Source organism: Ornithorhynchus anatinus, chromosome 4, assembly GCF_004115215.2.
Source record: "Ornithorhynchus anatinus isolate Pmale09 chromosome 4, mOrnAna1.pri.v4, whole genome shotgun sequence".
Classification (NCBI taxonomy): Eukaryota; Metazoa; Chordata; class Mammalia; order Monotremata; family Ornithorhynchidae; genus Ornithorhynchus; species Ornithorhynchus anatinus.
This window is the reverse complement of record NC_041731.1, coordinates 43,805,476-43,833,162: the sequence shown is the minus strand read 5'-3', so window position 1 is coordinate 43,833,162 and position 27,687 is coordinate 43,805,476. Positions and strand designations below refer to the sequence as shown.

General features: G+C 47.5%; 1 protein-coding gene across 1 annotated transcript; it reads right to left on the bottom strand.

Annotated features, from left to right (window-relative positions):
• Positions 1 to 791: 791 nt before the first annotated feature.
• MRRF (mitochondrial ribosome recycling factor) lies at positions 792 to 27,607 on the bottom strand. The gene is made up of 7 exons (XM_029063653.1): positions 27,580 to 27,607; positions 22,108 to 22,320; positions 20,626 to 20,781; positions 16,603 to 16,721; positions 13,247 to 13,338; positions 6,580 to 6,739; positions 792 to 1,579 (listed from the first exon to the last, which is right to left on the bottom strand). The coding sequence occupies exons 2-7, from the start codon at positions 22,289 to 22,291 to the stop codon at positions 1,502 to 1,504; spliced, it is 789 nt and encodes a 262-aa protein (XP_028919486.1). The 5' UTR covers positions 22,292 to 22,320; positions 27,580 to 27,607; the 3' UTR covers positions 792 to 1,501.
• Positions 27,608 to 27,687: the final 80 nt, after the last annotated feature.

The window sequence follows — 27,687 nt, the reverse complement described above, 5'->3', positions numbered from 1 at the left end:
GCCGTTTGACGGGCTTACAGTCTAATCGGACGGGCTTGTCTCGCATTCTACTCTCTGGGAGCTGTGCCCAGGGTAATCTTGGAGCCAGAAGGGGCCCAACCAGGATGTGCCCTCGGAGCCAGAAGGGGCGGGGGGGTTGGAGGAGGAGCCAAGGGGGAGATTTCACTCCCTGCCCTTGGAAGCGGCTTCTGGCCCAGCCGGAGGACCTGTGGGGGCACGAGTCTGAGCCCCTTCCCTGGAGGCAGGGCGACCCCGTTGCCTTCCTCAATCTCTACCTCCCCAGAGTTCTGATTAGGGTTTTGATTTTCATTCAGTCAGTCGTATTTAATGAGCACTTACTGTGTGCAGAGCACTGTTCTAAGCGCTTGGAAAAAGAGAGACGATCCCTGCCCACAAGGGGCCAGGTCCTAGTGGTCTGCATGGCTTCCCTTCTGATATGGATAGTTGTTAAAAGGGATCAGTACTGAGACTCCCTGCTCTTTCTGACCTGAACAGAGCCTGCTGCTCCTGGGATAACAGCTCCCTGTAGGCAAGGATTATGTCACCCCACTCTCTTGAACTATACTCTTCCAAGCGCTGAGTACAGAGCTCCAGACCCAGAAAGCGCTCAATAAATACTGCTGGTTGATTGATTGGATGATTACACTCCCCCCTCGGCAGTGGATCAAGCTCAGAGAACTCTCTCCAAAAGGTTTATCCTGGTCTGGTCTGTCAGTTGGGCTTGAGACAGGATCCCTGGAAAAGGCTGGAAGGGTTGGAGGGGAGGGTAAATGACAGAGGGAAGGCTCACCTTCCTTTGCAATTTCATTCTTCTCACTTTATTTCGACTCTGTGCTTTCAGTACAAACTGCAGGAAGGCCAGATCCCCGGGATGCCTGAAATTTAGGGATTCACCTTGCCGGCTCCCATCCCTTTCCCAAGTCGCTGAATACACGTTTTGGCTTAAAGCTCCATATCGGCTGAAGCAGAAGTCCGTCTCTGAAGCCATCGGGAACACGACGTGCCCCTGCTTGAAAAAGAAGATCCCGGCAACGAACCCGACACGCCAACCCTCAACACGACTCCCTGCAGTGGTGCCGAAAGGTGCAGTAGGGAGCCAATCTTCATCGCCAGCCAATGTGCCTGCTCTCCGGGGAGCGTCCTGGGTGAGTCAAACGGAATGGATCTGAGCCAGAAGCCTGCCTCCGGCATGTGCTCAGCTGCAGATATTTACCCAAGGCTATTCTTGCCAGCGGGCTAGAAGCTGAATAAACCCAACACGGCAGGTGACGCAGTGAGAAACGACTGCGTTGGGTTCAGTTGTCAGTGTGGTTGGTCTGGGGAGACAGGTGAGGGTTCCTTTGCTTGAATAAAACTCAAACCAGGGGACGTCACCTCATCGACACAGAACGCACAAGAGGGGAGGGAAATGGAGAGATTTGCAGTGTATGGACAGATCCTCTCTGGGGATGGGGGAGTCAGGGGGTCCCGGTGATAGCTGGCTCATTTCTTCAGGCCTCTTTTACCCTAGGAGTTCCTTGGTCTTCACTGCCAGCTGCTTGTCCATCTCAGCCACCATATCGTCTGCCATTTGTCCGATCTGAAGTGATAGAGAGCGAGATGGGTAGAAAAACAGAGGACTCCAACAACGAGACACCGAGCACCGTAAGATGTGGCTTAGAAGATAGAGCATGGGCCTGGGAATCAGAAGGACCTGGGTTCTAATTCCGGCTCCATCACCTCTGCCGTGTGACTTTGGACAAGTCACTTAACTTCTCTGGGCCTCAGTTACCTCATCTGTTAAATGGGGATTAAGAGTGTGGGCCCCATGTGGGATAGGGGCTGCATCCAACATGTTTAACTTGTATCTACTCCAGTGCTTAGAGCACTGCTTGGCACAAAGTGCTTAACAAATACTATTATTATTATTATTACTTTATGTCATGCAGTGTGTGCAAAAGTCACACCATCATCAGAGACATGTTTCACTCAGGCTCCAAAACCACATCTAGTCCTCTGCTTCCCTGGTGCCAGAGATAACAAGGACCAGAGAGCATGCAAACATGTGCCCAAGCTATGAGAATTCACAGAGGAAGCTTGAAAGTTTTGCAGAAGGTCTGGTCCCGCCCCTGCCCTGGGGGATGCAGCCCTCAGGTGGCACTGTGGGAGAGAGCTGCCAAGGCCGGGGCATGCTGCTGAGAGAGCAGTTTGGCAGCTCGTTTCACCATCAGCTGTTTGACAACTTCGTTTAGAAGCTGTGGGACCTTCGCCAGGAATCTGGAACTGAAAATGCACCAACTATTTGAGCAACTTGGAATGATTGGTTTCAGGCTGGGTGGTTTGTTGGCTCTCGTTCTCTCTGGCGCATTTCTCAGGTAGGAAAACCTGTCCATGCTAGCAGGGCTCAGGGTATCCAGGAGTCCCGGGCAGAAACACAGGCACACAGAGAAATCTGCTGAGCCCGGGGCTTGGCGGTGGGGGGGAGCGATGGGTGGGGAGGGTCCTTCTCTTTTCTTAAGAGAAGTCAGAGGACACTTTTTTCCCCCCTGGTATTTGTTAAGCCCTTACTTTGTGCCAGGCACTGTACTAAGTGCTGGAGTAGATCCAAACTAATCAGGTTGGACATAGTACGTTTCCCACATGGGGCTCAAAGTCTTAATCCCCATTTTACATTGAGGTAACGAGGCCCAGAGAAGTGAAATGACTTGCCCAAAGTCACACAGCAGACAAGTGGTGGATCCTGGATTAGAACCCAGATCCTTCTGACTCTCAGGCCTGTACTCTATCCACCGGGCTATGCTGCCACCGGGCTATGCTGCTTTTCCTGGTTCCATCCCAGAGATCCATTCCCCAACTTCTGATAGGAGCACAGAACCTGGGACTTGGGGGGGGACACTGTCCTCTGGAGAAAGCCTTACTGCAAGGCAGGAAACAGGCTTTTAAACGTTTCCATTTATTATATATTATGTTCAGGGGCAGAAGGACCACTTCTCCCCTCGCCATCTTCCCCTTCCCCCACTTCCATTTCCTTTCAGGATCGAATGGCTTGGTTCCAGGGCCAACTGACTGGCAGGCTGTGCCAAGATCAGAGGATCCTTCTGCCCCACTTTCAAAATGCCTGCAGCTCCGTGGTTGGCACGAGCATTGGTGGCCGAGGACAGAGGGGGCCGCTGGGGGGATGAAGAGAGGCCGTGGAGGAAGTCACCCCCCAAATATCCCGGAGTGTCCTGTCCACTCCTGCCAACCCGCCCAGCCTGTCGGCCGATCGCCGACTAATCCCCGCTCTCTCCCCACTGGCACCGGGCTTTGCTGATTCCCGGATTGCTCCAGTGCTCTGAAAGCTTCATGGTGACAGGATTTTGGCTGAGGATGACGTCTTACTTTGCCAAGTACTTTTATGTTTAACGGGCCCATTTCAGCAGGAGAGAGTGAAGGTGAAACAGGAGGCCAGCAGATGTCACAGCTGGAGGGGAGGGGGGACCTTTCTCCTCACTCAGCACAGCCTCTTGCTGGGGCCAGGAGCTGCTTGGAAACAAAGCCCTAGAACTGGGGCCCCACGTTCTTGCAAACCAGAGAGCAAACTTTTAACCCCTTCTTAAGGACTAAACACAACAGCACCATGCCAAAGCATGTCCACTTTCCAGAACACTGAACCCCAGGGGGAATGATATTCTAGCCTGAGAATAACAATTTTGGGCACAGTTTTTCTAATGGCCAGAAAAGCCGCTTATGAAGCAACTCCTGGCCTCCACAAACCCCCGAGAGCAGCATCTGACGTCAGGAGTGAACAACTGAGCCATAAACTCACACAAAGCTGGATCACCAAATGCCTCCTTATAAGCTGCTGGAAAAGGAATGCAGAAAGGCAAAGTCACAGAGACATTTGGAGAGAGGCTGCTGCCTGGGGTTGACATTACAAGTCTCCTTCCAGGGTATACTTTCAGCCAAGCCTCTTGGGGGGTGACCGGTTTAGGCAGGCTTTCGGATGTATTTTTCTTTTACCAAAGACTCATGGCCACCTCTGCCTTTCTCCAAGCTGCTGCTCCTGGCAGAAGACTACCCTCCAACACTGAGTGAGGAGAGGGAAGCTTACACATTTTTTCAAGCCCTGAAGGTTCATTCAGGGAAGCATCATCAAGGTGCTGATTACTGAAAAGCAGCGTGGCCTAGTGGAAAGAGCCCAGGCCTGGGAGTCAGAGGACCTGCGTTCTAATCCCGGCTCCACCTAATGGAGCTGTGACCTTGGGCCAGTCACTTAACTTGTCTGTGCCTCAGGTCCCTCATCTGCAAAATCAGGATTCAATTCCCGTTCTCCTTCCTAGTTATAAACTGTGAGTTCCGTGTGGGACCTGATTATCTTGTATCTACCCCAGCCCTTAGTACAGTGCTTGGCACAAAGTAAGCGTTTAACAAATACCACAATAATAATCTAACAGCCACGGTGGCGGTCTTCCCTGTGCCTCTGAACAAAGCAGAGATGAGAGCAGAGAGCAGTGCTAGCTGGTTTCCCCCTGAACAAGAAGAGTCCAGGCACTTCCAAGTGCTCCCACAAAAGTTATGGCTTTGATAATAACAATAATAATAATGTTGGTATTTGTTAAGCACTTACTATGTGCAGAGCATTGTTCTAAGCTCTGGGGTAGATACAGGGTAATCAGGTTGTCCCACGTGAGGCTTACAGTTAATCCTCATGAGGTAACGAGGCACAGAGAAGTGAAGTGACTTGCCCACAGTCACACAGCTGACAAGTGGCGGAGTTGGGATTCGAACCCATGACCTCTGACTCCCAAGCCCGGGCTCTTTCCACTGAGCCACGCTGCTTCTCTAATGATCTAGTGCATTCCTCATTTCAAAAAGAACCCAGCCCAAAGAAGAAAAGTCCACTCGACATGGGGAATTCTGGGATTTCTTGGTGGTTGTCTCTCAGGGAGGCAGGATTTGGAATGCTAAGATTCTCGAGGTCTCTCTTGGAAAGAGTTGGGGCTTCCCTGCAGTCTCATCCATTTCCTCTAAATTAACACCAACTGAACGAGAAGAGAAATACTAATGACTGATGATGAATTGACATTTACACAATTAGGGCAATGAACTGATTCCCTCATTCCACGGAACAGCTGAATTTCAGGGAATCTTCGGAACTGGGTTTACGTTCCTTAAGTTGGGCACGTTAGAAGTGGTAGCTAAAAGCTTCAGTCTCTTTGGCGAGTCACTCATCAACTCTTATGGCAGAACCAGCCTTCATGGGGGCCTATCTGAACAGAACAACAGGTCACAGGTGTGAGATCCTGGCCTCGAAATACTATGAATCATTGACTGCGTTTGCATGCGGATAGTTGAGGTTTCAAAAGGAAAATTTCCAGGTTACCATGCAGTTTTTGCCTTACATCAACCTAATGCTTGTGGGGTGAGCACCATGGAGACAGGGCTAGCGTTCGGGGATGGGGACAGGTCTGTATTTCACTAACTCCCATTTGAGATGGCCCATAGAATGCTAAAATCAGCACGGTCCCTGGATTGTCAGAGGCCTTCTCTCCTTACCTCCAGCCACTTGCTTCACAGCTTCAGGCCTGCTCCAGTGTCCAAGCAGCGGGGTGGCTGGGTATGTGCGGGATTAATGGGGGTGGGGGGAATGAGGGAAGGGCACCAAAAGCTGCCACTCTGGCAGATTCCTGGCCCTGACCTCAATCTTACGCTTTTCAATCCTGATGATAAGCACTCTCAATAATAGCTGGCCTTAACGTCATTTGACTATTTCTGGAGATAGCTGTAGGGTTACCATGCCGGTGAATTCTGAAATTCTTTTGCAACCTACAATTAGGCTTGTCCCACGCATCCCCAGGCAACATTTGGCTTTGGGCCTCATTCTGGAATATTACGGGAAACACTAACTCACTACTATGTTCAGTCAAGTCGCATGCTATCTCATAAAAAAATCTTTTGGTTGGGCAATTTGTATTACAGCAGATTTTACATATTACAGGAGTTGTGGTAACAGATGCTGCAATTAAGGCTGGAAACCAGCTCGAGCCCTTGAGCTGAGATTCTTAAAACTCTCTGAGATTCCCCATGTTTTTCTCCTTAGCCCACAAGGCATTTTTTTTCAAAAGCATCTTAGAAACGGTCTGTTCACCTCCTGTTGGCACCGACGCGTTATTTCCTAGGATTTGCACGGCTTCCCCGAGAAGTTACCGGAGAAAGCTTGTTTCTGCCTTTTCAAAGACTGATCACTGAGAATTGCTTTGCTTAAGCTTTTCAACATCGAGATCGCGAAGCTGAGGTCACGAGTAAGAGTGAGCCAACGGTGATGCTTCTAAAAGTGAATTTCACTGGATTGTGCCTAACATTCATCTCTGCACCTAGAAGTAATCTTTAAAAAAATAGACCTCTCTGGCTACCTCTCTTGGTATTTAGACCGTGAGCCCCACGTGGGATGGGGACTGTGTCCGACCTGATTAACTTGTATTTACCCTAGGGCTTAGAACAGCACTTGATACATAGTAAGTGCTTAATAAATGCCACTATTAAAGACCCCTTGAAACAACGGCCCCAACCCCGATCCGATTCATGAAACGGCCCCGTCTCTTAACGTAAACATTGTACCTTTTTCTCTATTAGTCTAATCGTGTCTTCGGCCACCTTGTCCTTCGATTTCTTCAGTTTGTTCATAGCATTAGTCCGCACTTTTCGCAGCGATTCCTTAGCCTTGTTTGTGTTCTGCTTGGCTAGTTTGACCAGCATTTCTCTGTGTTCCCTCGTCACTCTGATCAATAAGCACAGGAGAGAACGTTACATGCAAGACACATGTTATAGAGTCAATGTTACATTCCCGATGTTCTTGAGGAGGCAAGGGAATACGGAAAAGGGAGAGCGAACTTATCCGCGTTGATATGATTTTTAAAATCAATCATGCACTGGAGCTGGTATTTACAGTCTCAGGCTGGAGGCTTTTCAAAGTCGGTAATATGAATCTTGGGGCTGGAGAGGGACATAACCACCGTGTCAGTGGTTTAGGGATTTGCATCAGATCTTGTTACTCTTACGGCTTTCAATTCATTGAACAAAAAATCAGGCTGACGTGTTTAGAGCTCTCTTTTTTGTACTGCCAAAGCATCTGTAGTAATAGAGGAACATGAAAACTTAAGCTCGAATCACTGAACCCCTCCAAAAAACAGAATCCTGCTGAAATGCCAGGAATGGCTAGAAAGAAACATCATTCTGCCTCCGTGGGGCACTCCTTGCACTTGGGAAGCAGAATCTTTGGAAATATGTCAACCCCACAGGGATCTTCCCTTCAAGATGGGAGTTTTTATTTAAACATTGCAAAATCATTTGAAAGAGAAGGACACCCCTTCCATTTTGAAAGTAACCCCTGCAATATAGGGAGATTATTCTGTAATCTGCTTTTTTTTCTTCTTCTCAAACTATTTGATGAGTTTGGTCATTTCCACTTGTGGTTACCTTGCCCTCCCGGGCAACCAACCTTTCCCTGGCTCTATGTGGGCAGGGAACGTATCTACCAACTCTGTTTTATTATACTCTCCTAAGTGCTTAGCGCAGTGCTCTGCACACAGTAAACACTCAGTAAATATGCTTGATTGACTGGCTGAGGACAGGTTGGAATTATAACCGGCTGAACTAGGTGCCCCTGCATATCGGGGCAGTAGTGAGCTGAGCTAACGTTATTTCTCAGCACCACAGAGGCCCCACGGAAACAGACACTAAACAGATACTCTGTCCAATAAAATTACGGGCTCAAGCCACTTCAAAAAATGCCAGGCTACCAATCTGATTTATTTGGGATTTCACTCCTGCATCAACCTTAACTAAGCAATACAAATCACACTGAGAGGAACACATTAATGAATGCAGAGCAAAGCGCAAATGCTTCTGCCATGCTCTCTCCAATTCCTTTGTAGTTCCCGGTTGCCGAGCAGCTGCAAAAGGTAGTTGAGACACGATGGAGGTCCACCCTGATACCGCGCCTCAGATGGCTGATAAAGGCGGCAGCCTCTTCCTCTAGGGTCAGAGATCCCTGTGACACAATGCTAAGGTTTCGAGCACTCAGCACATTTGGCTTTGGTCGGTGCCAGGCTTTGTTTTCACAAACCCCGTTGTTTAGGTGTTCCAGCTACATCCTGGACGGCTGCCGGTATCTTCCTGCTCAAAGCTTTAAGCTCAGCCCGCTTCAGCAGTACGCAGAGGGAAGGTCACCCTCCTGATGACAGTACAGAATGGCTCTGGAGCAAGAGGACGCTCACTACCGTTTGTTCACAGATTTCGTAGGCACACTTGGGGCTCTTCAGCAGGACCCTGCTGCTCAGACCCTGCCACAATCAATGGCTGCATAATGCAGGATCATGAGAATCAAAGCTCTTGTCTGCGTGCCTCAGGGTAGTGCCGGGGAGGAAGGGAAAGGAACTTTTAGAAGTTTGGGTATGAGGCAAGTGTGGTGGAGGGAGAGGGTGTGCTGATAAACCCCCACGGGGCAGAGTGGAGGAGGAGTGGATACGATGGGAAGGTTTCAAATGGGATGCCTAGACTTCAGACTTTCCAGGGTGTCCCTCTGAGGGAATTCTGAACAAAGCCCTCTCCACTTTCCAACTAGTCCGTGCACTCACTCCTAGACTAAACACATCCACAAACACTAGGCTCCTTTCTCTCCCCTGAAAACACTCGGTTCCTTTCTCTCCCAGTAGCATCCAAGTTGCCCTGAGTCAGATGTCAAGGAGCAACAATGGGGCAAAGGTACACACAGCTTATTCCCCCCTTAACCTCTGGGGAGAGAGAGGTCTTCCATGGCTGATGCGGGAAAGGATGCCCCACACGCCATCAGAGAAGGAAATACTTGGCCAAGGGGCCACTAAACTGCCGGGGGTAGGGTGAGGAAACGACACTACCCATGGACCCAAATTCAAATCAGGTGAACGGACCCCTCTCCTGTTAACAACTTGTCAGAGGTGTCTCTTTTTAAGTCCCTGGGGCGAGATGGACCAAAGGGCTTCAGGGCCCAGCATTTCAGCTAGGGAAGGTTGCCTCTCAGCATTTCACTCCCCAGTATTGTGGAAGAAGATCGTGCCATTTTCCTGCGGGGACTGAAGGAAGGGTACCTCCCCAGGGGTGGGAGATCAGGTCTACAATCTGCCGCTTGCATGCTTGCCCGCTTTATTGTTTGTGGGGCGGGTGGAGGGACAGCATTGCTCAACGAGTTGAGGCTGCAGAACCTTTAAGGAAATGTTTTTGTTTATGCAGGGCTGCCAGATTTCCTATGCTTCTTGGCGAGGGGTCACTGTTCTGTTGCCTCCCCATCTGCCTCACAAACGCCAGCATTTTCTCTCATCTGAGGGACGGGGAGGCTTTCTGATGTTTCTTCGGCTCGAAGCAAATGGTAGTCTAGATTTCAAGGGTTCGAGGCCAACGGTTGGTTTAATTCACGCAACCCACGGCCCTCCAGAAGTGTCAGCGGCTCTCCTGGTTTTAAAAGATTCTCCTGCCCGGGTGCGTTCAGACTGTTTGGGGCCTGGATAGGCTTATAATTAGTCACCCTTGTCCCTATCTCCCCTTTAGACTGTAAGCTCATTATGGGTAGGGAATGGTGTCTGCTAATTCTCTTGCATTGTACTCCCCCACCACTCTCAACCCCAGGGAACATGGAACATTCACTCAAGTGATTCAGTGGTATTTACTGAGCACTGAACTAAGCATCTGGGAGAGTACAATACAAGAATAAACAAGCAACATTACCGCTCACAATGAGCTTACAGTCTACAGGGTGCTCTACACATAGTAAGCACTCAACAAATACCAAGTTCCAAAGGCCTAAGGGGCTTCCGTCATAGGCACATTAACAAGGCAGCAAGTGTATCCTAGAAAAGTGCTGATGACTTTCTTCACATTTAAATTAGCCCACAAGGTGATGGAGAGAAGATACTGAATGAGAAAAGAAGCGGCCTCTTATTTATACAGCGCTTTGCATGAGAGCCGGTGACAACTTTCTCTCCAGTTTAAGTTTCAATTTCAATTCCTTCAGAAGCAAGTCTGTCGGTCTGATTGGTCCTCTTTGTATCTTTCAATCAGCAACCAGGTGTCTAAACACTAGATCTTGTGTGCTGTGAGTGTGTGGCAATTACACACCCGGTGGAAACATGATGGGGTGAACCTTCTAGAGTTTAAACGAGAGAAGTTTCTACTGCAAGTAATGATTCGGTATCACCAGCGACACGGCTAAATACAAGAAAGCAAGTGTCCTGTAGATTTATGGAGGCTTACCAGATACTTGCAGTTTAATGAGCTACATACCAAAAGTCATCAGACAAAATGAATTACTAAAAACTGAGTAGTAACTGCTGGTATTTGTGCTGTAATGAAAGGGGCGGAATCTTAGACTCAAAACAGCTGGAGCTGCTCAAATAAAATCCACGGACTCTCTATTCGGAACGAGGCCTTTTAGTCATTTGCGACTAACTTTCCTCATTAAAGATGACCAAAGCCCGGAGTCTGTCTGGAAGAGTGTCTTATGTGAATGGTGTGTATAGGAACGAGCAGGGGCCATTACCAATATTTCCAGGAATGTAAAATACATCATCTACAACACCTTTCAAAAACAATCATCCAGGAGGCACAATGAGATAATCCAGTCAGAGCACGACAGGCTCCCGATAAGACAGAGAAGTCTGAGCAGGAACTGAACGGAGAGACATACGGGAAAACCCGCTAGGAGAAATCAAGTTGTGAAACTACTCTGTCTGGATTCAGTCACCGCAGTGAGTGCTAGACCACAGTTAGCAGCCTCCTCATCCTGGGTCCTCGGCAGCAATTAGGTGTAAGGAGGAAAAAGACAAGCAGAGGGTTCAGCACCTTCCCAAACACCGGGGGGAGAGAATGAGAGAGGGCGCCTAATGGCAGCAATTATCCCCCAGCTCTGATGATGGCAGGAGTGGTTCAGTCTTGGGTGGGAAGGTAACAAAGGTGACTGAAAGAGGAGGATGGAGGTCTGTCACCTTCACTGCAACACAAAGAAAATCATAGAGTACTGGCGTTTGCTAGCAATAGAGTGTGTGTGTGTGTGTGTGTGTGTGTGTTTGGGATCTACCTTTCATGAATTTCTCATCTCCCATAATTCATATTCAAGGAACAAATGGAGTGCTCATTAACAATCAAACTACTGCGCGGCAACCCGAGTTCCCGGGTAATTATACGGATAATGGCTCGACTCCTCCTCCTCATCTCCTCCTCTGTCTCCCCCTTCCCCCACCCCCCACCACAGGCAAACCCCCACCCCTAAAAATGGGGGAGGGGGGAAAAGCAACGGTGAAAAACTGTGCTTAAGGCAAAACCTAGAGGGGGAAAATCAATAGGAAGACATGAAATTCCATGGGTTTTGTTCAGAGGAGTAAATTACTACCCTCCAATTTCTCTAGTAATGAGCAAAACCCATGGAATGTATAGTGCTCTCGCTATTGATTAAATGGATTGGCAATTAAGTTGGATATGGGTATGATGTGGGAGTAGTCACATAGATAAGGCAGCATATGACGACTAATCTCATACCAGGTTAGACGTTTGTGCAACTTCAAACCGAGGTTGACATTTGCCACCTCTCTCCAGGAAACAAACAAAAAAATGTAGCAATAAAGGCCGCCTCTCTTTCAGTCAGGGTAGAAGGATAAAGCCTCAGTTGGGCGAAGCACCCAGCGACTCAACAGCAAAACCTAGTTTACAGACTATGGTGACTTCTCCGCTCCACTGCCCTACGCCCATTCCAAAACGAAGAGAGGGATGCTTGGTTCTTTAACTGGAAAAGTACCCGCCGTATAAACTTGCTGATATTTCCCCGAGGCAGTACTCAGCCAAAGGGGAAGGAGAGATTAAATGAGACGAGGCTTGAAGTAGTGGAAGGGACTGGCTTGTCAACTTTCTCTTTGATTGCTCCTTCCACAGGGTTTAATCATTTAACCATTTTCCGTGCCCTTGGAAATGCAGCTAAACTTCCTCGGCTTTAGTCTGCAGTCTGCAGCTCATGCTACCAGAAACCATTAACTCTTCTAGGGCTGCAAAACTACCCAGCGTCCCAATTAAGTCTTGAAATGAAAATATTTGGGGACTGGGCCGCGGTGTTAAGTGTGATGACCTATTAAAGTAATTCATCTTCAGAGCCAGCCAATTCAATGCAGATCCTAATTTTAATAAAACAATACTTTGCAGTTCCCAGCATTCACTTCTTAATTTGAAGCAAAACAGAAATTCGGGGAAAAAATATCCCGTTGGTGATTTTTTTTGAAGTTGTACAGCGTTCTCGTAATTATGGTGGCTCCGGATACTGGCTGGACAAAAGCCAGGGCTACCCAGAGAGAGAACCCCAACCAGTCTTTCATCTGTCTCTCTCATTCCTCCTCTACCCCCACTGCCCCTGCGGAAATGATGGTCCTTTGTCATCCCTCTGGCACGCTTGCCGTGTGTCAGGATCGCAAAGCTCTCTGAACCTAATAGGAACGCTCGGCCCTACAGCCTCAGAGGGACGCCACGTGAACCGAGTGCCACGGCAGCCCGTCTAGAGAGATTTACACTCTCAAAGATGCACAGAGCTTCATATCTGGACATTTCTGTTTATTTTTCTGGATTCATCAGTAATTTCTTCTTTTTTAACGATAGGGGTTCAGGGCAACAGTTTAAATCTTTCGTTTTGGAGGGGAAAAAAAAATCCCCACACTATTATCCTGGTCTCTGAGATTTGGCTCCCAAGCTGTTAAATAAGTGTGAAACCAAAGACAAAAATCCCTTGTCAGGGAGGGGAGAAGGAGGGGGGGAGCGCTTAGATGACTTCACAGAGTGAGCGATGACAGAAGTCTGAAGCAGGAGGGGTGGAGGACATGGTTTGGGCAAACTTTCCTCCCTAAAGAGAATAAAGAACCCCAGAAGACTTTTGGGAAAATGGTCCAGATTTCTGAAGCTGTATTGAAGTTCATCTCTCTGAGAGAAGCCAGGGAACAAGATGGTTGGGAAGAGCACGAGGAGGAAGAGAAGGAGAAGGAGGAGAAGGAGGAGAAGGAAGAGGAGGAAGAGAAGGAGGAGGAAGAGAAGGAAATAAGGAAGAGGAAAATGTCTGGGCTCGCTGGACTGTAGGCCTCTGGGCAAAAAATCCCATCCCCATCTCCAATGGGATCTTATCTCTGGGAGTGTGGAACCAAGAGGAACCCCCTGGAACCACCAGAACCAACGGCTCCATTCCCCTCCCTTTGGGAATTCCAAATGAGACATGAGGATTACTTACTTGGGGATCGGCACCCGAATTATCGTCCCATCCACTTCGGGGTTCAGATTCATTCCACTTTCTCTTATGGCCTTGATAGCTGCAGCTGTACACTGCAAACCAGATCAAAAGGTAATTGGAATTAGTAAATAATTATTACCAGATGCAAGTACTCTGTCGATAGCTGGCAATCTATCTCGGCGGAACATGGAAACATTTAGTTCTGTTACCAGTAAGATCAGGAAGTTACATTGGTGCAGAGTGCTTTGATCAGACTGAATAGCAAACTATGTCCACTCCAGTACCGGGGTACAGCAGGACAAAAAAAAAGCAATAAGGAGGAAAAAGAAAACAGCTCTGCTTCTTTGAAACTATTTCAATGGTTTGAGGCAATGCAGATCAAAACCACAATAAATCCTCAAGGGAGAGGACTGGATTGTGAAAATAAAAATTGGTGCACAGACAGATGAAAGATTTTGTGCATTAAAAATTCCAGTTGACATTTTACACTGGAAATCGCACAGTGCCGATTTAGAAAAGTTAAATAAATTTAACTTGTTCACTGATCTAATATGGTTGGGCTAACTCTCATTCTTCGGGCAGAGTGATGAAATTTCAGCTCGGGTAAGTTCCCGGGTACTGTGTGGATGCATTAAGAGCGATGAGTGAAAAACTTCTTTAAGCCCGTTCACCGGTGACCTGGCCCCTCGTTCAAATGTCTACCACAGCCACATTCTCCTGGCCCCTGCTGAGATGACCCCGGAATGCTGTTTTTTCCGAAGAGACTCGCAGCCTACCTGAGGCAGCACCAGAGTGACACCTGGCCCAAAATACTGACGAGCAACAGGGACCCTGCTAACATACGGCAACTTTCATTAATGCTCTTGAACGAAATTAACGACAACAGATCACCGGGAGGTAGAGGGGGTGGGGTGGGGGGATTCTAAAGAAGTTTTGTTTGCAGCCAAGCCAATCCAAATCCATCATAAAGTCCTCAGGATTCATATTACCTGGAACAACTCTGAGGCTCCATTTTCCCAGTGGATATCTCCTGCTTAAATTAATGGATACTAAGAGCCAATATCTAATGGGAAATAAAGCCGTTTTCTAGGGCCACCGCATTCATTCATTCAATCGTATTTATTGAGCGCTTACTGTGTGCAAAGCACTGTACTAAGCACTTGGGAGAGTACAATACGACAACAGAAAGACACATTCCCTGCCCACAACCTATGCTTTCTGAACTGGGGCACACACAACAAAAATTCCACCAAATTCTCCCTTCATTCTTGTCTGATTTTATATCGCTTCTTGATTTAACTAGGTTGTACCGTTTGGGTTCCTTTTAGGTTTCACGTTGTCTTTACACCTTAGTATAATTTTGAGTGTCCTTCGTACTATTCCCTTCTTCAGCAAGGGCAAGGACGAAACCCACCCAAACCTTGCTTCTCTTTCCCTCGAGTTGTTCTGTTAAACAGAGCTGTGGTTCTGTTCCTCTCTTGCCATCATTAACTCTAGCTGCGGGCTATTCCACGGCCTGAAGTTACAGTGTGTGTATCATTTATCAGGCGAGACACATGTTAAACAAATGCAACACAGTTTTCTGTCTTCGAAGCATTCTAACAGATTATGCGTGTAAATCTGTGTCCTGTTAACACACCATGAAACAGAAACACGCAGGTTTTGAAGGAGAGCTAACCAAATTTAAAACATAAAGGGACTGAGTAAACATATGGAGGATTAGCTCAGCATTTTGGAGTTAAGAAGTTGGGTTGTGTATGGACAGTTTCTAAGCTGTAGGAAGGAAATGTTTAGTTAGAGCTATGTTGTTGAACCATATACACTGGATGAGATAAAGGAATTCAAAGGGAAAAAGTACCTCATACCTCCCCGCCCTATCCCCGGTAATGAACTTCTGTGGAAATTGCCTTTCAGTTTTTCTTCCCCCACTGAATCTTCAGGAAGAAAAAAATGAGAGAGCCTGTGAGATGGCTGAAAGACGGAGGCATTCTGACTTGGAAAAAATTAAGGGCTTTAATTTCTGCAGGTTCTGCCTCCTGTCGCCCTTCGGTGGCCAATCAGGTTACACTACTCTGAATGCCATTTTCCATCTAATAACAGAAGTGGCTGGCACTGAAAGGCAATCTGACTGATGAGGTCTTCAAGCTGTGTAATTAGGAGACCATTCCCTAAATTGGCTTTGCCGTGCTGATGGTATTAAATAAACTCAGCAGTTATGATGCAGAGGCTGTAGATCCCAGCATACTGAACGGCCACCTCTTCCTCCAAAATCCCAGCAACCCCGGGACTGAACCCTTCCCCCCATCCTCTTCTCCCAGGACAGGTGCTTCACCACCTTGCTAAGTAACATGCCGGCCTCCCCTGCTTTTACCATTTAGAATTTCTCTGTCTCGATCACCTCGGCCCTTCCCCAGGGACTCACATTCTAAGCTCACAGGAGGAATCCTCCTTGTCCTAAGGAAAGGTCTTGGGATTTGGAGAGTCGGCACGTCCGGCTATTACCATCGAAGCTCTCCCTCAGCCAGCTCCCTCTCACATATCTGCTCCCTTTCCCCTCTGTCCCCCGGCTCACACTTTGTGAGTCCCCCCAGACCTCCACACCGTCCCTTGCTCTCGACTCCTCTGCCTGACCGCTGCTCACGCCACTCCCCTGGCTGTGACACCCTGCTTGCCTCAGCGGCATCAACCCACATCGCTCCTGTTCTCCCAAGCCCTCCTTCAAAGTTAGCTCCCCCGGGAGGCATTCGTTCCCTGATGAATCCCCTCACCTTCTCGGTCGGCCCATGCCTTCGGCCAGCTCGGCACTCGCGTAATTTATCTGTTTCTCTATATCTATTCTCCTGCTTTTTAGCTATTTTAATTTAGTCGATTGGTGTCGATCGGCAGGCCCAAGGATTGAATCTTTTACTTCTTTAGTAGGCTCTGCGTTTGCCTAGTTCAGTACTCTAGGCATAGAGGTACTGAATAAATATTGCTGATACGGGCTGTGTTGATTGCCTAGATAGAATCAGGAATTCAGGGAAGAAAAAAAATTAAGCCTGTTGCTTCTGTCTAGCTCCTCTCTTTCAGACACAGAAAGGCTGCAATCGCCACATTCCCGAAATGTCCATTACTCCGGTTTTGAGGGAATTTGAAAGCTGGGATTCTTACTGTTATTATAGAAAAAGACATTTAAGAATAGCAAGGATGGTAATCCTGAATTACCCAATTCATTCTGATTTCTCTTATTTTCACCTGCTTTCTATTTCAGTTGAGTGAGAAGTACAATTTTTACTCCTTGATCGATATAGCCCCCTTCTCCTATCCCCTTTTCTCCCCACCCCCACCGTGGAAAACCTTTCAGGAACACCTCTTACCTCTGGGAAATTGGCCATATTTACTAAAACCAGCTGAGGGGATTTCATAGAGATCTGGGCAAGTTGGTTTAAAGAAAACTTTCCATCTTCTGTTGGCACACTTATATGATCGAGGGCCCCTGTAGTAAGAAAAAAAAATGTAGTTTCACACTCAAATTACTCATCTATACCATTAAGGCCACATTTTGGTACCGGGCAGGCTGAAGAGTGATTCCTTTCTGGGAGACAGAAAATCCAGAGTAACATGAAAATATCTGCCTATGCCTATGCTGAATAAAAGTAGGAAGGGAATCCAGCTCTCTTCCAGGTGCAGGAGGGTACAGACTGCATAAACATTAATATCAATAATAATAATACTTTTAATAATACTGGTATTTGTTAAGCACTTATGTGCCAAGCACAGGTGTAGATACCACATAAGCAGATCAGACACAGCCTCTGTCCCTTGTGAGATTCACAGTCTGAAAGAGAGGGAGAGAAGGTATTTAATCCTCGCTCTACAGATAAGAAGCAGCATGGCCTAGTGGAAAGAGCATGGGCCTGAAAGTCAGAAGAACCTGCGTTCTAGGCCTGAAAGTCAGAAGAACCTGCGTTCTAATCCCCAATCCACCACTTGTCTGTGCGACCTCGAGCAAGCCGCTTAACTTCTCTGTGCCTCAGTTTCCTCAACTGTACAATGGGGATTCAATACCTGTTCTCCCGCCTACTTAGACAGTGAGCCCCTGTGGAACTGGGCCGGTCTCTGATCTGATTAACTTATATCTTCCCCAGTGCTTAGAACAATCAATCAGTCAGTGGTATTACTGAGTACTTATTGCATGCAGGGCACTGTACTAAACCCTTGGGAGAGTACACTATAACAGAGTTCACTCATTCATTCATTCAATCATATTTATTAAGCAGTTACTGTGTGCACAGCACTGTACTAAGCACTTGGGAAAGAACAATACATCCCTGTGATAATCCCTGCCCACAACAAGCTCAAAGTTTAGAGTTGGGGAGAGAGACATCAATACAAATAAATAAAATGACAGATATATACATAAGTGCTGTGGGGTTGGGGAGAGGGGAAGAGCAAAGGGAGCAAGTTAGGGAGATGCAGACGGGAGAGGGAGATGAGGAAAATCGGAGCTTAGTCTGGGAAGGCCTCTTGGAAGAGACATGCCTTCAATAAGACTTTGAAGGTGGGGGAGGGTCATTGTCTTTCAGATTTGAGGTGGGAGGGCGTTCCAGGCCAGAGGCAGGACGAGGGCCGGAGGTTGAGGTCGGCTAGACAGAAAAGATCGAGGCACAGTGAGAAAGCTAGCACCAGAGGAGCAAAATATGCAGGCTGGGTTGTAGAAGGAGAGAAGCAAGGTGAGGTAGGAGGGGGCAAGGTGATGGAGTGCTTTAAAGCCAGCGGTGAGGAGTTTTTGTTTGATATGGAGGTGGCCAGGCATCCACTGGGGATTTTTGAGGGAGGGAGCGGCGGTAATATGTCCTGAACATTTGTATAGACAGATGATCTGGGCAGCGGCATGAAGTATGGACTGGAGTGGGGAGAGACAGGAGGTGGGGAGGTAAGTAAGGAGACTGATGCATTAATCTTGGAGGGATAGGATGAGTGATTGTATTAACATTGTAGCAGTTTGGATGGACAGGAAAGGGCAGATTTTAGCAATGTTGGTAGACACGCTCTCTGTCCACAATGAAAATGGTGCTTGAAATATACTAAGAGCTTCAAATATACCCTAAAAAGCAAAACAGCAAAATGATGATTTAAGCAGTTATAGGGGACTGTGTCAGCCAGAAGCAGCATGGTGTGCGAGAAGCAGCATGGGGTAATGGTTAGAGCATGGGCCTGGGAGTCAGAAGGTCATGGGTTCTAATTTTAGCTCCTCCACTTGTCTGCCGTGTGACCTTGTGCAAGTCACATCACTTCTCTGGGCCTCAGTTACCCCACTGATTGAGACTGTGAGCCCCATGAGGGACGGGGACTCTGTCCAACCTATCTGCTGGTATCCACCTCTGCGCTTAGTACAGTGCTTGGCACATAGTAAGGGCTTAACAAATACCACAATTATTATTATTATTTGTATTACCACCAGTCAGAGTTAAAACACCATGAGCTCTGAACGAGGACTAAGGCACTTGGTTACAGGCCACTCTGAAGTGGAGTCATTCATTCATTCATTCAATAGTATTTATTGAGCGCTTATTATGTGCAGAACACTGTACTAAGTGTTTGGAATGTACAATTCGGCAACAGATAGAGACAATCCCTGCCCAATGACAGGCTCACAGTCTCTGCTACAAACAACTTACTCAAATCGCAAAGGTGACTGGGCGGATGCAGTAACTCAGCAGAAGGTCAGCTTGACCCAGGGAAGGGGTGGAGGGGTGAAACGACAAGGAAAATCAGGTCTGGTCTCTCAGGAACTGAACAGGGCCCATTCACCTTTTTTTTAAAAAAAAAATGGTATTTGTTAAGTACTTACTATGTGCCAGGCACTGTTCTAAGCACTGGAGTAGATACAAGCTAATCAGTTGGACACAGTCCACATCCCATATGGGGCTCCCAGTCTTAACCCCATTTTACAGATGAGGTAACTGTAAGGGAATTTAAGTGACTTGCCTAAGGTCATACAGCCCACAAGAGGTGGAGTTGGGACTAGAACCCAGGTCCTTCTGACTCCCAGGCTCAGGCTCTATCCACTAGGTCACGCCGCTTCTTTCAAAGAGTCCTGGGAGTTTCAGAAACTACTTTTGTAGCTCTGTGCTCCTTGAGAGGGTTACCCACTTGTAGCCAGTAAAGTGAAAGGCCGGGCAGGGGGAAACGGCAGTGAAAGGCTTAATGCAGATGAAATTTAATTTCATCTTCCTTCTTTGTCACCAGTTACTCGGTTAGAGAAACTCACAAGACGGATTCCCTCTTCTGCTTTGTTTTTGACGCGCCCCGGGTGGTTCCCCCATTCCCAAACCTACCCAAACTCCGCACACTGCCCTGTGAACCCCCGCTATTCAATCTGTCCCCAGAGGGGCTCTCTCCATCTCTTTCCGGCCCCGAGTTTCCCCCGAGGTGAACATTTAACAAATTACACTCCCACTCTCTCTCTAGGTCCATCATCTTTAATGTTTAAGAGGGGTGGAGTTCACTGGCTAATTTTAAAGTATTGCATTTCTCCCTGAGCTATCCCCCCAGCCCCCTGTCTGCTCTCTGGTTTCTGCTGTAGAATGTTAACAGTCCAGAAGACACGAGGGAGAAGGAGCACTTTATCAGTTTCATACCAAAAATAATAACTGAGGCTAAAATCAACAGCGAAAAGAGATTGAATGGCACTTTCTGCTGTCAGGAGAGGCAAAATGTCCTCGTCTGAAGGCTGACTGGAGTGGGGTTGCCGCTTAATGTTAGGTTTTGTGGCAAACTCGGTGTGTTTACGATGGTGTTTACAAATGGAACCATATGTCTTTCACTTTGTTTTCTTAAGAATGGCTTAATAAAATATTTTCCAGTGTCTTTATGCTCCATCATAACCCGAAAGGGAAAAAGGGCCACTGCTTGGAGTGGTGACTGGGCTTACACACCTCGGGAGAAGGCAGTGTGCCTGACGCCAGCCTGATGACAATTTCCAAAAGGCCAATTTAATGGCAATTGGATTTTTCCTGTCTTACTGCACCATTAGCTGACAACTTGCTTCTTCATCACATCTGCAAACAGTTCTCCTAGACATTTCTGACATTTTCCACTTACAAAAGCCATTTTCAGGAAGTTATTAACCAAAACGGATTCTTCCTGGTCAAGCTCAGGGTGAAGAAACTCTTTAGTTCGGGATTTCAAGGTTGCAACAATTTAGTTCCCAATGAGTACAACACACACACACACACACACACACACACGAAACAAAAAACCACACAACCAAAAATGCAACTAGTAGGAAAACAGAAGACCAAAACCCAAATTCAAGAGTTCTTACTCTACCCTGTCAGGGAATGAAAAGATCAGACACGTTTTGGGGCAGCTTAGTGTTTAAGGAAATCACTCACCCGCTGAGGTCCTTATGTTCAGATTTTTGTTGAAATCATCCTTGAGGGCTTCCATTACGGTCTGCAGGTCCCTGTTTACCTCTTCCAGATTGATTATATCTTCAACCAAAGCAGCATTGAGATTCACTCTGGCTTGGGCCTGTCCTTTACCTTTGGCTAGGAATTATACATTCGATAAGCACGAGCACAAGGAGGGAAATAGTCTTTCAAAAACGATATTTCAAAAATGGCAAAGAATGGTTCTGACGCTTTTCTTTTAAAGGACTCACTTAAATTCAGGCCCAGAACTCCAAATACATTCAAAACGCTTAGAAGACATTGTGGCAATTGAGTTTGTACAATTCTTTCTTATTTGTTGGCTGACATCCATCTCTAATGATGAGATGACTAGTCATGAGCACCCTTCACTCTCTAGTAGATGAGGCTTGATATTACTTAGTTCAAGCTCAAATGTGGGCTCTGTTAAGAGTAAGGGGTTTGACACAACGGAATTCGAAGGGAAATTGTCAGAACTCCTTGGGAAACAGAATGTCATTTTATAAGACAATCCAGAGGTTTTCAGGAAAACAGAGTCTACCCTTGGCCTCTCGTGGCCTGGGAGACAAGGTCAGTGTTTGATTTCTGGACTTTCCTAGTTCTTTTCCAAGTCCTCTCTTCCTGAAACCCACACTGCTTCACTTCTTCCAGAAGATTTTGTCCTGAAAATTAAAGAAAACATTTTTCCCTGGCAACTAAAGTTGGTTGACAGCAAGAAGAACAGCCCAACTCTGTTGATTCAGTCCTCGCCTACTTAGGTCTCCGGAATGGCAAGCAATGATATTTATCGGGATCCTCTTTGGCTCCTGGATCCCAGTGAGTGAAACTCTACTGCACTGTGCCCAGTTCTTAGTTCCTGACCTCTGGGGTCCAGTCCCAGATCTTTACCTCCCTCCCAACTCTTAATCTGCAGAATTATGGGAGAGGAAACATGTGTGACCTCTTTCCTTTCCATCTCGCTGGGAGGAAAGAAAATCGCAGGGATGCGCTCCTGGTACAATGAATTGGTAGGGTGGGGGACGGTGTCTGTCAGAAGCAGCCACAGGAGTTCACCAGTGACACAGAGGATTGCACCCTAACTCAAGATTATTTTAATTTTCATCTGTCTGGATTGCACTCGGTCCCCTGACAAGTGATCCGGCCATGTAGAACATACAGACTATCTAGATCATCTGGATCTGGTTTCAACTCTGACAGGAGACCATGGGTCATCACTGGGCCAAAACCTGCCTCGAAAATTCACCTGGCCCAAATAATCCAGATTGGGCGATGGATCGGTAATGGATTCAGGAGATCATTCCACAGTTCAGTGAGTATTTTCTGCTGGCGAGGCAGTCGTTAAAGTGGTCATTATCACACTGTCACAGTCAATTTGGGCATTTGGCACAAGAAGAGAATGCACTACAAAGTACAAGCGCAGGCACAAACAAGGGCCTCTTTCTCTACCTTTAGCCTTCTTGGTAGCGAAGTGTCTCGTCTGTATTAGTTGATTTGCCACGCATTCCCTGTAGTTAGTCAGGGTGAGAGTCACGGCCCTTGGTTGAGCGTCTTGAACTGGCTTGGCCATGGCTGAAAGGCAAGTGTACAACCCAGAAGGGACACTGCGGAAACACCTCAGTCCCAGGGCCATGGCTAATGGCGATCCTTGCAAAAAATCACCTAGGAAAGGCAAACAAGAGGCCTCAGTAGAGAAAAAATCCTTTGCCGTCGCGGAAAAAGTTTTAAAAAAAGATCACATTTGGAAAATTAACCTTAAAGGCTGTAATTAAATTAATATGGGAAAAGACACAAACCTATTAACCATCAGCTATAAATTGTGCATACAGATTATAAAGGGGGGGTTGGTGTTCAAACTAAATCAATCAATGGCATTTATTGAGCACTTCCTCTGTGCAGAACACTGAATTAAGCATTTGGGAGAGTACAATACAAATGACAAAAACATTCCCACACAGGCATAAAACAATGGGGAAATAATAATCATAATAATAATAGTGGTATTTGTTAAGCGCTTACTATGTGCAAAGCACTGTTCTAAGCGCTGGGGGGATACAAGGTGATCAGGTTGTCCCAGGTGGAGCTCACAGTTTTAATCCCCATTTCACAGATGAGGGAACTGAGGCACAGAGAAGTGAAGTGACTTGCCCAAAGTCACACAGCTGGCAAGGGGCAGAGCTGGGATTAGAACCCATGACCTCTGACTCCCAAGCCCGGGCTCTTTCCACTGAGCCACGCTGCTTCTCTAGACACAGCAGCACAAATCAAATTTTTCCTCTGCCATTTCTAAGTTTATTTTAAATCGGAATGGACTTTCCATGAGTACGAAGCCAGGTACTGAGACTGAGGCCTGAAACAGGACTGGAATCAATCAGTCAGTGATATTTATCTGTGTGCACAGCACTGTTCTAAGCACTTCGGAGGATACAACAGAGTTGGTAGAAAGGTCACCTGCCCACAAGGAGCTTCCAGTCTAGAGGGGGAGACAGACACCAGTATAAATATATAAATTACAGATATAAGTGCTCTGGGGGTGAGAACGGGGTGAAGATTAGGTGCCTAAAGGATACAGATCCAAGCTAATAGGTGATGCAGGAGGGGGTGGGAGTAGGGGAAATAAGGGTTTAATCGGGGAAGGCCTGTTGGGGGACATGTGATTTCAGGAGGGTTTTCAAAGTGTCAGATAGGCTGGGGGAGGGAGTTCCAGGCCAGAGGGAAAACATGGGCAAGGGGTCAAGTGGCGAGATACACAAGATTGAGGAGCTGGACCAGTTGCACAGCAAGAGTTCGAGAAGGTGCTACCCTTCTCTGCTTTAACGCATTACTCGTTTTATTTATGTAATGCCACTCGCAAAAATTTGGGGTAGAACACAGGCGTGTCAGAAAATTGATGCCATGTAACAGTTTCGGACCTGAAAAAGGCTATCGTGGTCGGGTGGGAGAATTCAGGAAAAAAAAATGTAATCGTCAAAGTGATAATTTAGGTGAAATTAAGGATAAAAATGGGAAAATATGCACCATGAGCGTCTGAATTAATCATTGAATTTAATCCTCACCAGTGGTCCTTGTCTCAAAAACTTGGGTCCACTTTTGAGTCTTTCAAATATTAAAATCTCAAAACTAGCTCTGCTCAAGTCACTTTTAATCTAAAATTTGCAGGGTATTTAGAGAGAAAACAAAATTAAACTAATAAAGACTAATATTTTTCTCCCTAAGAGTTAGTAGGGACACATGAACAGAAGGACTGATATTTCATTATCAGTCAGGGGTGCGGGATATTACCAACTGTTGAAAGATCTGGAATAAGCAGAGTTTGAGAGAATGCAGACAGAGATTAGAAACACAGCTACCAAAGTGAATAATCTCCTTGCTTTGGCAGAGTTGTAGGTACAGATCTGTCTTTGGCCTGGGTTTCTATATTTGTGCCTCTACTAAATATGGTCATTGTTTAACTCTTTCCTTTGCCCAAACACGGGCTTCTAATTACGTGCTTTCAAAAAAAAACAACCCCAACCTACTCTGTGCCTCAATTTGATTGTTCAATTCGGGCTGACTTCCTGGTCCTCTCATTCCAGGTCAAAATACAGAACAGTACCATAGCAGTGACTGGAATTCTTTTAGAAATAAACAACCTTTGGCAGAAAATGCGGAGTCCAAACAGCAGATCCAGCACACATGAACCGGAAAACAACCTCTATAAATAAACTGCGTCGCTTCAGTATGAAGGCTGAGATTTTAATGGCACAGAAGTCAGGAAATTCAAAACCAGAATTTCAATGGGAATTAGCTCGGCCACATTAGGAGATATCCAGAAGAGTTCCTTAACTACCTATGATGCTAACCTTTAATGTGCAACAAGACTCTTGAGAAGCCAAACTACGAGGCCTACAGAGTAAGATCAAGGGTTAGATGGCCTAATTCCCCACCTCCCAAAACATAAACAAATGGAATATCGCTATTTTGTTATTCTGCTTTTTTGGAAAAAATAGAATATTAACCCTACTCTACTAGGCGGGACGGGGATAGAGATCATGGATAAGTGAAATGTACACTTGACATTTCACAAAAGTCACTTAACTTCTCTGTGCCTCAATTACCTCATCTGTAAAATGGGGATTAAAACAGTGAGCCTCACGCAGGTTGACCTGATCACCTTGTATCAGACCCCAGCGCTTAGAACAGTGCTTTGCACATAGTAACCACTTTAACAAATACCATCTTTTTTTTTACACACACACCCAAATCTCAATATAGCCAATGGCTTTGCTGATGAGTAGCAAATCAATAAATTAATCAACGGCATTGCTTACGGTGCGCAGGGTACACACTAAGTACTAAGCAGTGTGGCTCAGTGGAAAAAGCGCGGGTTTAGGAGTCAGAGGTGATGGGTTCTAATCCCAGCTCCGCCACCTGTCAGCTGTGTGACTTTGGGCAAGTCACTTCACTTCTCGGTGCTTCAGTTCCCTCATCTGTATGGGAAGCAGCGTGGCTCAGTGGAAAGAGCCTAGGCTTCGGAGTCACAGGTCATGGGTTCAACTCCTGGCTCTGCCACTTGTCAGCTGTGTGACTGTGGGCAAGTCACTTAACTTCTCTGTGCCTCAGTTACCTCATCTGTAAAATGGGGATTAACTGTGAGCCTCACGTAGGTCAACCTGATTCCCCTGTATCTCCCCCAGCGCTTAGAAAAGTGCTCTGCACATAGTAAGCGCTTAACAAATACCAACATAATAATAAAATGGGGATGAAGACTGTGAGCCTCAGGTGGGACAACTGATTAGCCTGTATCTATCCCAGAGCTTAGAACAGTGCTCGGCACATGGTAAGCGCTTAACAAATACCAACATTATTATTATTATTATTATTAAGCTTTTGGGGGAGTAAAATAGAATAGAGTCGATGAGCGCGATTTCTGCCCACAAGGATCTTACATTCCACAGATGGAAGCAGGCATTAAAATACATTATGGGTAGGGGAAATGGTAGAGTTGAAGGATGCGTATATAAATGCCGTGGGGCTGGGGTATCGGAGCACTTAAACAAAATTAATTAAACAAAATTTTCTCTCCCCCTCCTAGGTTGCTGAACTAAACAGAAGTTGTTGCAGAGGGGAGAACGCAAGCCAAAGGGAATGTTTTAATGCAAGGCCTGAAAGCTCCTTGTGGGCAGGGCATGTGACAACCAATTTAGTTGAACTGGACGCTACCAAGCGCTTAGTAAAGCCCACTGCCCCAGCATGGCTCGGGGGCAAGAGCCCGGGCTTGGGAGTCAGAGGGCGTGGGTTCTAATCCCGGCTCTGCTTTCTGCTGTGTGACTTTGGGCCAGCGGCTCAACTTCTCTGGACCTCAGTTACCTCATCTGTAAAATGGGGATAAAGACTGTGAGCCCCATGTGGGACAACCCAATTAACTTGTATCTACCCCAGTGCTTAGAACACTGCTTGGCACATAGTAAGCGCTTAACAAATACCCTTATTATTATTATAGTAAGCGCTCCATAGATACCACTGAGTGATTTTAGGGAAGCAGGATGGCTCAGTGGAAAGAGCACAGGCTTGGGAATCGGAGGTCATGGGTTCTAATTTCGGCTCCGCCGCTTGTCAGCTGTGTGACTTTGGGCAAGTCACTTAACTTCTCTGTACCTCAGTGACCTCATCTGGAAAATGGGGATGAAGACTGAGCCCCATGGGGAACCGCCTGATCACCTTGTAGCCTCCCCAGTGCTTAGAACAGTGTTTTGCACATAGTAAGCGCTTAACATGCCATTCTTATTATTTTTTTACTCTCCTAAGCGCTTAGTACAGTGCTCTGTACACAGTAAGCGCTCAGTAAATACCACTGACTGAATGGACTCTCCCAAGCACTTAGTAGCATGGCTCAGTGGAAAGAGCCCTGGTTTGAGAGTCAGAGGTCGTGGGTTCTAATTCTGGCTCCGCTCTTTGTCTGCTGTGTGGCCTTGGTCAAGTCACTTCACTTCTCTGGGCCTCAGTGACTTCATCTGTAAAAATGGGGATTAAGAACTCTGAGCCCCACGTGGGACAATCTGATTACCTTGCATCTACCCCAGTGCTTAGAACAGTGCTCAGCACATAGGAAGGGCTTAACAAATACCATCATTTTTTTCTTTTTAGAGGGGTGCTCTGCACATAGTAAGCATTTAATAAATACCACTGATTGAACTAAACGATGTGGCCCTACTTTGCCAGAATGAGGCCCCGCCCCCAGGAACCCCGCCCTCATTGGTCGGACAGGCTCCGCCCCCCCATGGAGACACACACTCATTGGAGGGGGCAGGCCCCTCTCTCTAGGAGACACGCCCTCATTGGTCGGGACGGTCCCCTCTCTCTAGGAGACACGCCCTCATTGGTCGGGACAGGCCCCGCCCCCCAGGATGCTCGCCCTCATTGGTCGGGCCGGTCCCCTCTCTCTAGGAGACACGCCCTCATTGGTCGGGACAGGCCCCGCCCCCAGGAGACACGCCCTCATTGGTCGGGACGGGCCCCACCCCCTAAGAGACACATCCTCATTGGTCGGGACGGGCCCCCTCCCAAAAGACACGCCCTCATTGGTCGGGACGGGCCCCGCCCTCATTGGTCGGGACGGGCCCCGCCCTCATTGGGCGAGCCAGCCCCCGCCCCCTCCTCCCCCGCCCTGTGACCGCAAGGTCAGTCAGGAGGGTCGCGGGTTCGAATCCCGCCTCCGCCACGTGTCAGCCGTGGGCCGCTGGGCAAGTCCCTTCCCCTCTCCGGACCGCCGCCCCCCCCCCCCCCCGGTCCCCTCCTCTGGAAAAGGGGGAGGAAGCCGGTGAGCCCCAGCCGACGCCCCCCCGTCTCCCCCCAGCGCTTAGAACAGTGCTGGGCACCTAGCGGATCCGAACTTCTCCCAGGGTTCCGCTCGCTCGCTCTCCTGGGCGCGGGGTCACTCACCGGGCCGTCCTGGCGGCTGGGGGGGGGAGGGGGGGGAAGGGGCGGCCGCTGGCGTCATCACGCGGGGCCGCCCGGTGACGTCACGGGGGCGCGCGGCGGCGCGCGGCG